The following is a 12,196-nucleotide window of genomic DNA, read 5'->3' on the forward strand; positions in this document are numbered from 1 at the left end:
TGAGTTTATGTTCATGTTATGACAGGAACTTTGAGTTGTTTGATGAGTGCTATCTATAGTTGTGCTCAAAATTAGCGACTGTTAGGAGAACAGCTGGAGTTAAATTTTAACTTTTAATTTCTTTAAACAAAGTAGAGGACTTTTAATGGATTAGAATAAATGTGAATTCCATATACCAAAATTGTGACTATCATATGCATGGGGAATAATTTTTTTAAAGATAAATAGGGCCATTACAGTATATTTTAGTGCAAAAGTAGGTAATGAGCTTCACTGCAAACACAATAGTATTCCTTGAGCACAGAATCTATCGGAAGCAACCTTTCTTTTCTATCCTCACAAGTTAAGAATAAGATCTACGTACATTTTATCCTTCTCAAATTTCAGCTTAAGGAATTATATTTGATACGTTGTTACTGTACTGCAAACACGATATTGCATTCCCAAATGTCAAATATATATATATTTTTTTCATCATCACAAATATTTTGTTAACTTGATTCATCAAGGTATAGACATCTGATAAAAAAAATTGATCACCTTGTGTTGCATCTATTGAGAATCAAATCTTGAATTTTTTAGGTTGTTCGTACAATCTCATCGACCTCTAAACACCATAATCAAGTGGTCTGATGTTTTAATGGCTTTGATTACCTCCAATTTGTTGCCATTTTTTCCCCAACAGATCATTACAAGCCCTACATAACTTATATCCATACCAATCGAATCCTTAAAGGAGTCGCTTGGTGTGAAGTATAATAATTTCAGGATAAAATGCAGAATATTTTATCCCATGTTTGGTTGCAGGTTTTAGGTAATACTTGGATTATTTATTCCATCATATATATCTTAGTCATAGGATAAGTTATCACATATACATGGTGAATAACCTATCTCGAGATAACTTGTATCTTAGTGATGTGATAAGAGTTACAAATCTTGTTTTCTCGATTAAAAACATAGAAATATCATTCCTTACTGTTTGTTTGGCAAGTTGTTACAAAGTGTTTTGGCAGAGCAGCCGGTTGTGTTTGGCAAAATTATTTGACAAGTACAGTAATTTGTGTGTGACCAATATTTTCAAAAAGTAATTTTAAGAGTTGAATTATGTAAAATAAGTTACTACTAATTTTAATTTGATAAATATGAATTTTTTATATGATGGGTCTTGTCTTTGTGTCGTTATAAAAATTAAATTTACAGCATGTTTTTTTTTAATTGTTATCAAACACCTTCATACTCTTTAACATAAATATTTTTCTTGACAAATAAGTACCTTTTGACATTTCATAAGTTTGGACAAACAGACTAGAGAGAACATTAGAAATTTATAATTGGTATAACGGGATCATTATACTCTACTTTTATTTTTTGGTAATTTTTATTATCCTAAAAATAATTTTAAACAACTCAATTACTTACTCCATACTTAATTACTTACTTTATTTGTGCTTTTTAAAAAATTTCATTGAAATCTCGTTTGACCCACTCCCACTCCCTTCCTTTTTTTTATCGTTTGAATAACCAACCTCCTTCAAGCCCGCTTGCAAATTTCTTGAAGGCTAAGTACACTCTCTCCTTTTTTTTCAAAGACCTTTTTTCTTAGAATTTAGGTCTTTCTTGACCAAAAAAAAAGTGATTTTGAGGAGCAAGCAACCTTTCTGAGGTTGGAAAGAAGCTATAATTTTTTTAAAGGAGAAGAAAAAAATTGTTTTTTAAGGCAAAAATATCTTTACCATAAATTCATATATACCAAACTATCTCTCAATAATTTAACATATATATCTTTTAATTAAATACAAAATCTTTTTTTTTCACTGTGTCCCTTTTTAAAAAAAATAATTATTTTCCCTTCCTGTTTGAAATAGTAAATAATAAATATGAGTTATCATCTCTTATTGGAACAACAATGTATTGCTAGAAAAAAAATACGAATTAATAATTTTTTCACGTGACATAATTTTTTTATATAATAAATATTTAAAATAATTTCTCATTTTAAAAAATCTTAATCGAAAAGCGTAATAAAATACTTGTTCTTTTTCATAATTTAATATTCAAAAACACTTTTTTAAAAAATTAATCAAACGCACTCTATTTATCAATTACTGGAAAAACACTTTCTAATGAACTATAAACACAAATTATTTTTCTCCGAAAATGCTTTGTGAAAAGTTGTTTTGATGAAAGTACTACTAAAAATAAATAGTTTTTGATAACTTGGCCAATCAAGCTCTTAACCTTCTCAAACTTTATATACCTACTATAATCTAAAATCTCACAATTCCTAAAATTCTCTAAATCCCCAGATGCACAATATTTCTGTTCCCATTTTTATTTTTACGTTTATATGTTTGTCATATTCATCTAATGTATATGTACCTCTTCCATTGATACTTTGCACTATCAAATACTCATGTAATCCAAATTGGTACATCATTAATTATCACTATCAACTACTTACGTCATCAATTTTTTTCTTCTTCATTTCAAAACTATGTGACCATGATAATAATGACATACCACAAGTTGGAAACAAAATATTTATATATATATATATATATATATATTCTTTTAATTTTCTAGAACAAAAATGCAAACTATAGTATAGATTGAATTGAAGAACATATTACATATATGACATAACATGCATAGAGGTTGACCTAGCTAGTCCTAACTCTATGACAAATGAAGGACATTCCCATCAAATAATTGAAGTCGATGGCAATTGGCATCCAGACATGTTGGAAATAACGTGTGGAGTATAGAAGAGAAAGCTGACTCACCAAAAAAGAAAGCGGGGAACATACAAACTAATGACCTAAAAAAAGTGTCACATTTGAGAAGCATACAAAGACTAGTTTAATTAAATCCGATCTTATAACTTTCAGGGTATTTTTCTTTATTTATTTTTATATCAATACATATATTTTTATTTCATATTCTATATAACTAATTTCATATACGAAAAAAATATTTGTTTCCTTATATGACTAACCAGACGTCATATTATGTTAAGTACTAGGAAATTATATCACCAAAGGACATATTAAATTATTTAAATTACTTTTCTCTAATGGAGTTTCCTATGTTAACATTGTTAAGGAGCACATAAAATATGATAATACAACATTAGAAGATATCGTCGTTAGTCGTTTTCATTATAGGAATAATTCTTTTTCCGAACATTAGTTTAGAGGATTATAATTTCATTAAAAATATATCTTTGGAGCCAGTAATTTGTGAGTACAGGGCCAGGTATATACTAAAACATTCACGAAATGTAACTTCAAATGATAGATTTCGGATCAGTAAATTGAACGGATTGTGGCTAGAACTGCAAATCCAAACTCTAGAAAAATTTAAATTCCGAATCCGTCGAAGCTTAAGTATTCTCTATGTTGGTGTTGGGTATATACTCTAATTACCCTTGATGATGACATGCATCGTTTAGGAATTCCCGCATAATATATATACATTTTTATAGACATAGAGCCCGTTTAGATTGACTTATAAGTTGTTTTCAGCTTTTTAAAGTGTTTGGCTGACTAACTTAAAGTTATTTTGTGCTTAAAATAAATCCCAATAAATAATTGAATTTGTTTGGATGGACTTATTTTAAGCAGCTTATAAGTTGAAAACAGCTTATAAGTCAAAAAAAAATTGGGCTGCACCTACTTATTTTTTTTTTAACTTATAAGTAATTTACAACTTATAAATTACTTAAAAATAAGTTCATCCAAACAGGCTCATAGTTGATAACGCTTTGAAATTAATATTAATTTGGGACATGAATATTTAAAGTCCATAAATCTACATAATTTTGGATCCAATCAATTCACCTACTAGTAAAATAAGTTGATACACTACTTGTATGAAATTCTATAAATGTTTACGTGTCTTAAATTTATTGACTGATATAAAATACCCGTACAAATAAGTTTTTACTTTTGAATCTTACTCATGGGGGCAAGTTACTATTTATTAGGTATACTTGATGATCAATTCTTTCAAATTGGTATTAAACCTTTCGAATTAATTAATAGAGCTAGCTTTCAAATTATTCACAAAAACAAATTCCAATTATCTGTCTATCACATATCTTGATTGCAACTTGTCCCAATTGCCATATTATAAATTAAAATCTAGCTTCACCACTTTTCTTCTCGATAAAAACAAACAAAACTAAACAATGAGTCCTCAACTTTTTCTAGTCCTCAAAATCATAACCCTAATCTACTTCTCAATCCTTGTACAACCAACCTTAATCTTTGCAAATTGTACATGTGAACCCCAAGACAACAAATATAATCATCAAACAAAGCACAGAGCCTTATCCTATAAACTTGTAGCCATATGTTCAATCCTTTGTGCAAGTGCACTTGGAGTTATCATCCCAATTCTCTTAAAAACCTTCAAATCATTGCAAAAAAATGATTATTCATCCCTTCAATTCTTAATAAAGGCGTTCACGGCGGGGGTGATCCTAGCCACAGGGTTCATACACATTCTTCCAGATGCATTTGAGAGCTTAACTAGTCCTTGTCTTAGTGAAAAATTATGGGGGAGTTTTCCATTTGCTGGATTTGTTGCAATGATGTCTGCTATTTTTACTTTGATGATGGAGTCATTTGCAACTGGTTTTCATAGAAGAGCTGAATTGAGAAAAGCTCAGCCAGTCAATATTGAAGAAAATGACAGTAGACATGGACAAGGACATGATGAGCATATTGCTCATGGTCCACAAATTTTGCTACAAAGATCCAATTCTTCAACTCTTATGAGACATAGGTTAATATCACAGGTAAATATTATTCAAATATCTTTTGCCTGAGCAGAAATTAAGGTTTTTCTCATCGCGAATTAGTGAAGCATTTGTGTCATAGAACATGATTTTCTCACTCCTTTTCAATCGAACTAGATCACTAGGAAAATGCATGATGGAAAATAAATTATCATTGAAGTAGTGGGAAGTTTCCTAATTATTTAGTATGAAAATGTCACTCTTATTTTCTTTTCTCACCGATTCAATCAAAATATTGAATATTTTTAGTGGGAAAATAATAATTTATTAATAGTGCATGTCGAATCTTCCATAAATGGACGATATTTAAAGTAACTATGTCTTAATTAATTGGTACGTTGTTCGAACTCTCTAAAAATCGAACAATAGTAGTTATTTTGTTTTATTTGCAAATAAAAAATTATCATCAAAAAGGGAAAAAGGGAAAGACTTGTAATATTTTGGATTCTCAATCCAACTTATAATATTTTATAACTACACGAATTAGATGGGAAAAAAAACACAAAGATGAATTGAAAGTTTTCCTTGATTCTTATTTGATCTAATTTTCCTCAATTTTCTTTATCTTATTTTGTTTCTTTTTTATTGGTTTTCTTCCAATAAGGGAAAATAGTTTGAGATATTTCGAAAGAACAAAAATCATAGAATATAAGTGTTGGGCATATTCTTGTGTCGGTATGTTTTATGCCTAACCCTTTTGTGTTGTCAATTATTCTGCATTTTTTGTCATATCATAGAGATAATAATTCAACTTCATTTGTTCTGATTCAACAAATTTTAGGTTAATTACATAAACAACCTTACAATCTCATCCTAATTCAAAGAGAATTGGTATTTACAAAACGATTATAATTATGAAAATAGAAACTTATTAATTAAAAAAATCACTTTTAGACATATTTTACGACAAATAATTCTCTAACCAAAGAAAACTATAAATATGTAAATGACTTCAAATTATTTGGTTTAGTGAATTCATTGTGTCTATTTTCTAAAATTATTTGAAATATTCTGAAATTAATAATATTTCAAATTTTGCAGGTTTTGGAGTTGGGAATTTTGGTTCATTCTGTGATTATTGGCATTTCACTTGGAACTACAGAAAATCCCAAAACAATAAAACCTCTAATAATAGCTTTGAGTTTTCATCAATTTTTTGAAGGCATGGGACTTGGTGGCTGCATTTCCCAGGTAAAATTAGTGAATTCTTTCTCTAATTTATTTTTTTATGAATATGTCACTCCGACTGTTCTAAATTAATTGTCATGTTTTGTTTTTTGAGAATTATACAAAACCTGTGTAGGCTAAGTACAAGGCAAGAACAATCATAATTATGGTATTTTTCTTTACTGTTACTACTCCAAGTGGAATAGCTATTGGAATGATGATATCAAAAGGTTACAATGAGCAAAGCTCAACAGCACTAATTGTACAAGGAGTTCTTAATTCAGCATCAGCTGGGATTCTTATTTACATGGCACTTGTGGATCTTCTTGCAACTGATTTTATGGACCCTAAATTACACTCCAGTTTCAAACTCCAAATAATTGCAAATGTATCACTTGTTTTAGGAGCATGTTGTATGTCATTATTGGCAAAATGGGGTGGGGCATAATTTCATATACTAATTCCTAGACAAATTATGTATGTATATAGTTTTTATTGGAAGAAAAATATACTAGTCGTTTGTCATTGATTATGACCTGACTTATTAGCCACTGAAAAAGCTTGTTGAGTCTTGATGGATATGTCAAATTTAGTTCATCACTATGTGGATGAAATATCATCAAAGACTATTCTTTGACACACCTCAAGTTGATTTCTGTTCTCCATATATAATTGTTTTTTCCCACTAACTTTTAGTTTCACAAAATTTTTGACCATATATTATTTTATTATATCCACTTTATGATATAATAAATGATAGATTTCATATTCGAGTCATGAATATGTAAAATTATGATAAAGTATATTTTAACTAATTTGAATTTGCACCGATAAACTCATACACTAAGAAGTTATGATTCTCATTCAAAAGGACTCAATTTTTATTCAAACTCGAAATTTCTGATTTAGGATAGAAAAATCTCAATTATATACCATATCCCTCGACAGTGGAATGCTTGTTTGTTACCCCACCTCCTGTCCCTACGAGATAAACGTTATTATTCACTTATTCTCAGTGTGACAACTAGAGGTGTGGGAAAAGTGACTTGTTATATATAATTGACTAAATGTATTTATTTACAAATTTAAATAAAATATATATTAATAAAAGAAAAAAGTGCATTAAAATTTAGGAAAGATTTTATATCCTAAAGTTAATAAGGTAGATATTTAGAGATCTTAAGCTACAATACAACTATTCTATATTCAATTCCATATATAGGTAAGGCGAAAAGAGAGAATAAGGACAACTTATTTGGTCCTTCAATTAGTTTGTGGAAAGTGTAAAAAGGACACCATAGATGCAGTTCACCAGGTCTAGGACTATAGTCTATATAGATGTAAAGCAACTTTACTTTACAGTCAACAAAATGATAAAAAGGGTATCTAGTGATAATCAGTGTTTACTTTTATTGTGTCAAATCTTCTACAACCACAGAATAAATTAAATGGACAGAGCCAGAATTCAACGTTCATGAGTTCTGAATTTGTCACCGAACCCATTTTAATTACAGAGTTTGCAGTTAAGTATATTTATACATATTTAATGAATTTACTAATATAGATACACTCCCTCTTCTTTCATTTTCAGAAAGCAAATCAGTATTGCTTTAGCTGGGCACTAAGAACACAAAATGTGGTCAAAATTGATTGTGTAACTCAAATGTTGCTCTTCATGAATCACATTCATCCATCCACAAATCTATCAAACAAATAATTCACTTAGCATAGCTACATGACTAGTTAAATCAATAATATAAAAGAGACCAAAGGCTTTAATGAAAGGAGATGCTTAAGAATATAGCCTGCTCATTCTGTAATGTTAAAACAGAGCTTAGCCTCATCCCAAGGGCCATTAATCTCAAACTTGTATTCTTGAATCCTTATCAGCCAGTAAGGACAAACCAAATTAACAAAGACAAAGATGCCCAAAAGCACAATGAAAAGCAGCTTATGCAACTGGTAAGTGAAGATTAGTGTCAGAACCAATAACTGAAGGGAGAAACAAATATGCAACTTGAAAGAACGCTTCTTGACACAATATGTGACTAAAGGAGCAAAGAGGAAAACTTGCAAGGAGAATAGCACGATAGCAAAGACATGAAGCCTTGATGGAAGGCGAGAAGAAATCAGAAGTGAAGCCACAATCGAAGCATTCAAAGAGATATTGCTTGTCAGGGTTGGATTATCTAAAGCTCCAGGAGCCTTTACAGTGGACCCTGAGTAATTGTGCAGGAAGAGATGGAGTATGAGAAGGGAAGCTGTTAGTGCCCATATAGAATTCGAGCTAATGGACCTAGTTAGTGTGTGGTAGATAGGAGACAGCATATATAAGGCAGTTATGAAGAAGGTATTCTTTAGGAGATAATTGAGGAGGAGATTGAAGGGTATCATGTCTGCAGTTAAGAGCAGAATAAAGAAACCCGATCCAAGCAGGCTAACATTCAGTAGTAAAAGATACTTTTCTGTCAAGGTATTTGTGAGGGTGTAGGTCCAAACCAAAACCACAAGGGCAACAATGCAAAGATATTGTGAGATAGAAACTGAGTCTAGCACCACCTTCAATAAGTCTCTTTTGACAACATTAGCATTCATGATCATTTCCTCCAGGAAGGATTCATCTGTGTGATTGTCACCAAAGCCAGGTTGCATCCCACCATAAACAACTTTTCTCCATTTAGGATGGGTTGGAGAAGAGCTTCCACTGATGCTAGCTTCCATTTGCATCACACAATTTTACTCCGCGGCATCTGTGAAAAATTCAACGATGACACTTAGGGATCGCAAAATCTCTCTTATAGTTTATAAGACAAGTTAAAAATGAAAAAAAGGGAAAACACAACAAATAATGCAACCTTGCTTAGGGTCTGGAGCCACATAATGTTTTAATTAGCATCACCAATCGTTTTACCTTAGGGATAAAGAATATAATAATTTAAGTAACTGGATCCATATGTCTATGTAGTAACTTTCAAACTAGAAAAAGATATTGCAGACATTAAAATTCACATTGCATCTAAGAAATAAACAGGTCCCTAGCTACAGCAACTATTTATCTTGCACTATTATCTTTATTGAGTCCAATACCAGTAAATTTCATTTTGCATCACTTAATCCCTCTTAATTGGTTAAATATAATCTTGATATCTTCAGCTTTTGGACTAGAGTGAAGCATTTAAGTCTCCCTAAAAGTATGATATAACCCCCTTGTACTCTTTCTTTCTTTTATGAAATGGTGTGTAAATTTATTGATGTAAAGAAGCACTAAGATTGTGCTGTGATGTTACATCCAAAAGAGAAAGTATGTTCTCTTCTATCTATGCAGGGGACTACAAAATCTAGAAGCGACTCAGATGAGTTTCATTTATTTATTTATATCCTTTTTGTATCAATTCATAGAGGATCAAATGGACTCACAAAGTTTTCTATATCACCCTTTAACTTCAAATTACACCTTCCTAGCACCACAACTAGATGAGGCCCTCTAACCAAAGCCAATACACCCACACACACACCCACAACCAGCAGCAAAGTTCTTGTTTCTGCCCACCAAAAGCAGGGGGGTAAATTTCACATATGGTCATGTAACTATTACTTTTTTCCACAAAAGTCACTTAACTAGCATTTCTAACACAAAAATCACTAAACTTTGAGTATACTAACACAAAATCACGCAAACCTGAAAATACTAACTTTCCGGGGGGATAATTCATATCTTTGCAGTTACTATTTCACCGAGGGTCTAAAACCCAAAGTAACAACTTAAACATCACGGACAGATATATGAAGATTTTCTCGTGCATTAATACTTGAAAAATCAACTAATTCGATACTCAAACTCGACTAATCCAGCAAAAAAGTGGCATTCTTTCAGCTCTAAAGAACAGCTTTCACACAAGCAGCATTTTGCAGCAGAAAACAACACTCTGCAGCAACAAAACTGCATCTGCAGTTAAAAAGCAGCACGCTGCAGCAAGCAAACTCTACCACAAATTACTACAAGCTCATTTTTAAGACATTCTTTTTCTCGCGTACATCTTCAAGATATCTGACTAAGCTGTATTTCTTGATATGGTCTTAGGGGTGGGATTCAAAAACAAATGGATGTCCCTATTTCCTTGATGTTCTACAAAACTAAAAAGGATAATTATGCTCAAGTATAGCTATGAACAGTTTCTCACGGTATTTAGCTTGATCATCAATTGGTTCAGAATGAGGCTCGACTTTTTATGAAGTATTCAGACTGAAGCTCATTATTGCTTTTTGGAATATGAGTATCCTCAATATGACACTTCATAGATTATGTTCCAGCCACATAAACCATACCACAAACCTTTACCTTCCATCACTACTACGAGGCCATTTCACAGAACTATCCCAAGCAACGGAAATTTTCCTCTTAGCTCATTTACTAGTAGTGGAAGAACCTATATCACAAGAATCAGCAACAGCTTACATAGACATCTCTAACTGAATCAATAATAATATAACATGGTAGATTAGGGAAAACAGTAAAAATGACAGGTCAAAGAATTTGCCTCTCCACCTTCAAATTTGAATTAGCTGCTATAATATATTGTTTGACTTACTGCAGAAGTGTTATAGTACTATGATATGGATTAAACTCTTTACCGGGTCCGAATTTTCTTAGGAAGAGGTTATTTCCAGATAGGAAATATATCTCAAGCAAGCATATGTTCCCAGGAGGTTCTATTTTCTAGCCAGGAAGCCTATCAATAGAAGCAGATCCAAAGTTTTAAGTTGTTTGTTTGTAGTCTTCATTTTTTTTCTGTACATGAAACCTAAAAAAGAACTTGACACACAAAATAGAGAGTAATAATTTTTCTCTATGGATTATTTTACTTCATATTATGCAAGGGGAAAAAAAGAATGAAAACAAAAAGGATAAGAATACTTCCTTTCCAATTTTGTGATGAAAAAACTTCATTAAGTGGCTTATTACTCGAAGCTGAAGCCATAGATACAATGGCTTTTTCTACAAAGATCAAAACTTGAAACAGAAAAGAACGGAATCCAACTATCAACGAATCTTCCAACGGCTACATCAATCTCTCCAAAAGCAAACCCTGTTCGAGTTACAAAACAAAAGGAAAAAAAGAAAAATCCCTTTTCTAGCTTTATGCTGCATCCTCCTCAGCACTGAAGAAAAGTAATTTGAAGCTCCAGGCAAAATGACAATGGAGAGAAATGTTTAGAGTCGTACCCCTTCATTCAATCGCTCACGTTATAGAATCAACTAATATAGTCAGCTAGAACCTACAATCCCTTAATTACTACTCTTTTGAACAATAAAAGATAATATACATAACATCTACATCACATCCCCTTTAATTCATTCAAACAGACTCTATGCTATTGTACAATATTCTAGAAGAAAAATGATCATGCCCTGGATAATCCCAGAGATGGTGCCAGAAATCAAAACAAGCTTACAGGACAAACAACTTAGTCTACAAAACAAACATTTTGTTTCGAACAAAAAAAAAAGATGAAAAGTGAAATTACCATAGCAAGTAAGTCTGAGATTGTAGGAAAATCGTTCTTCGGGATCGGAGAAGAAGGTAGTGAAGCTGGTTTTATCTGAACAGGGATGACTCCGGAGAAAACAACGGGGATACGAGGTGGTTATAAGGCAGCCATGGTAGAAACGACTTAGTATTCCTTTTTTCCTTCTCACGGTTTCGGACACAAATTTGGGTTGTTTTTGGTGAAGATGATTGATAAAAATTTCCAGATTTTGCAGGAATTGCAAAAATTTCAATTCATGATTTTGCTTAGTGGGTCGGGTTTTATCGGACGGCCCAATTAAATTCCTTTAAACAGGTGATTAGATTTAATTGGGAAAAAATGTTGCCATATAGTCAAAAAGTTGCATTTCGAGTAAATATATTGTAATGAAAGGCAAATTCAATGTGTTTTCAAAAGAAGTTATAATTACAAATGTTATAAGATAGGATGTTTCGATGGTAATATTAAACTATCTATAAGTAGATATTAGATTCAAAATAATATTTTTTTCAATTGTTATTTTTTGTAACTTTTTAATGTAGAGATAAAATTTAAATAATGATTTAAAATGAATATCTGTGTAAATTAATTTTTTTCTTTTTATTAATTGAATATTTAATTCATCAATCAAATAGCAAATATCATAAAAAAACGTTTTTGATGTGATTGGTTAAATTTTTAGCATTATTAACCACA

At 31.2% G+C, this 12,196-nt stretch overlaps 2 protein-coding genes across 2 annotated transcripts; one reads left to right on the forward strand and one right to left on the reverse strand.

Moving 5' to 3' along the window:
• The first annotated feature begins 4,123 nt into the window (after positions 1-4,123).
• Positions 4,124-6,500, forward strand: LOC129873137 (zinc transporter 3-like). Its single transcript, XM_055948165.1, has 3 exons — positions 4,124-4,804; positions 5,846-5,995; positions 6,108-6,500. The coding sequence occupies exons 1-3, from the start codon at positions 4,193-4,195 to the stop codon at positions 6,417-6,419; spliced, it is 1,074 nt and encodes a 357-aa protein (XP_055804140.1). The 5' UTR covers positions 4,124-4,192; the 3' UTR covers positions 6,420-6,500.
• A 946-nt stretch (positions 6,501-7,446) lies between these two features.
• On the reverse strand, positions 7,447-11,824 carry LOC129875177 (phosphatidylinositol N-acetylglucosaminyltransferase subunit C). Its single transcript, XM_055950618.1, has 2 exons — positions 11,498-11,824; positions 7,447-8,721 (listed from the first exon to the last, which is right to left on the reverse strand). Exon 2 carries the CDS (start codon positions 8,696-8,698, stop codon positions 7,781-7,783), a length of 918 nt encoding a protein of 305 aa, XP_055806593.1. The 5' UTR covers positions 8,699-8,721; positions 11,498-11,824; the 3' UTR covers positions 7,447-7,780.
• Between the last annotated feature and the right edge of the window lie 372 nt (positions 11,825-12,196).

This window comes from Solanum dulcamara, chromosome 11 (assembly GCF_947179165.1).
Source record: "Solanum dulcamara chromosome 11, daSolDulc1.2, whole genome shotgun sequence".
Lineage (NCBI taxonomy): Eukaryota > Viridiplantae > Streptophyta > Magnoliopsida > Solanales > Solanaceae > Solanum > Solanum dulcamara.

Bases quoted from the DNA above. Each gene is read 5' to 3' on its own strand.
- LOC129875177 (XM_055950618.1), bottom strand. From the start codon at position 8,698: ATGCAAATGGAAGCTAGCATCAGTGGAAGCTCTTCTCCAACCCATCCT.
- LOC129873137 (XM_055948165.1), top strand. From the start codon at position 4,193: ATGAGTCCTCAACTTTTTCTAGTCCTCAAAATCATAACCCTAATCTAC. The intron at 4,805-5,845 runs GTAAATATTATT...CAAATTTTGCAG, and splicing joins GACATAGGTTAATATCACAG to GTTTTGGAGTTGGGAATTTT. The intron at 5,996-6,107 runs GTAAAATTAGTG...AAACCTGTGTAG, and splicing joins TTGGTGGCTGCATTTCCCAG to GCTAAGTACAAGGCAAGAAC.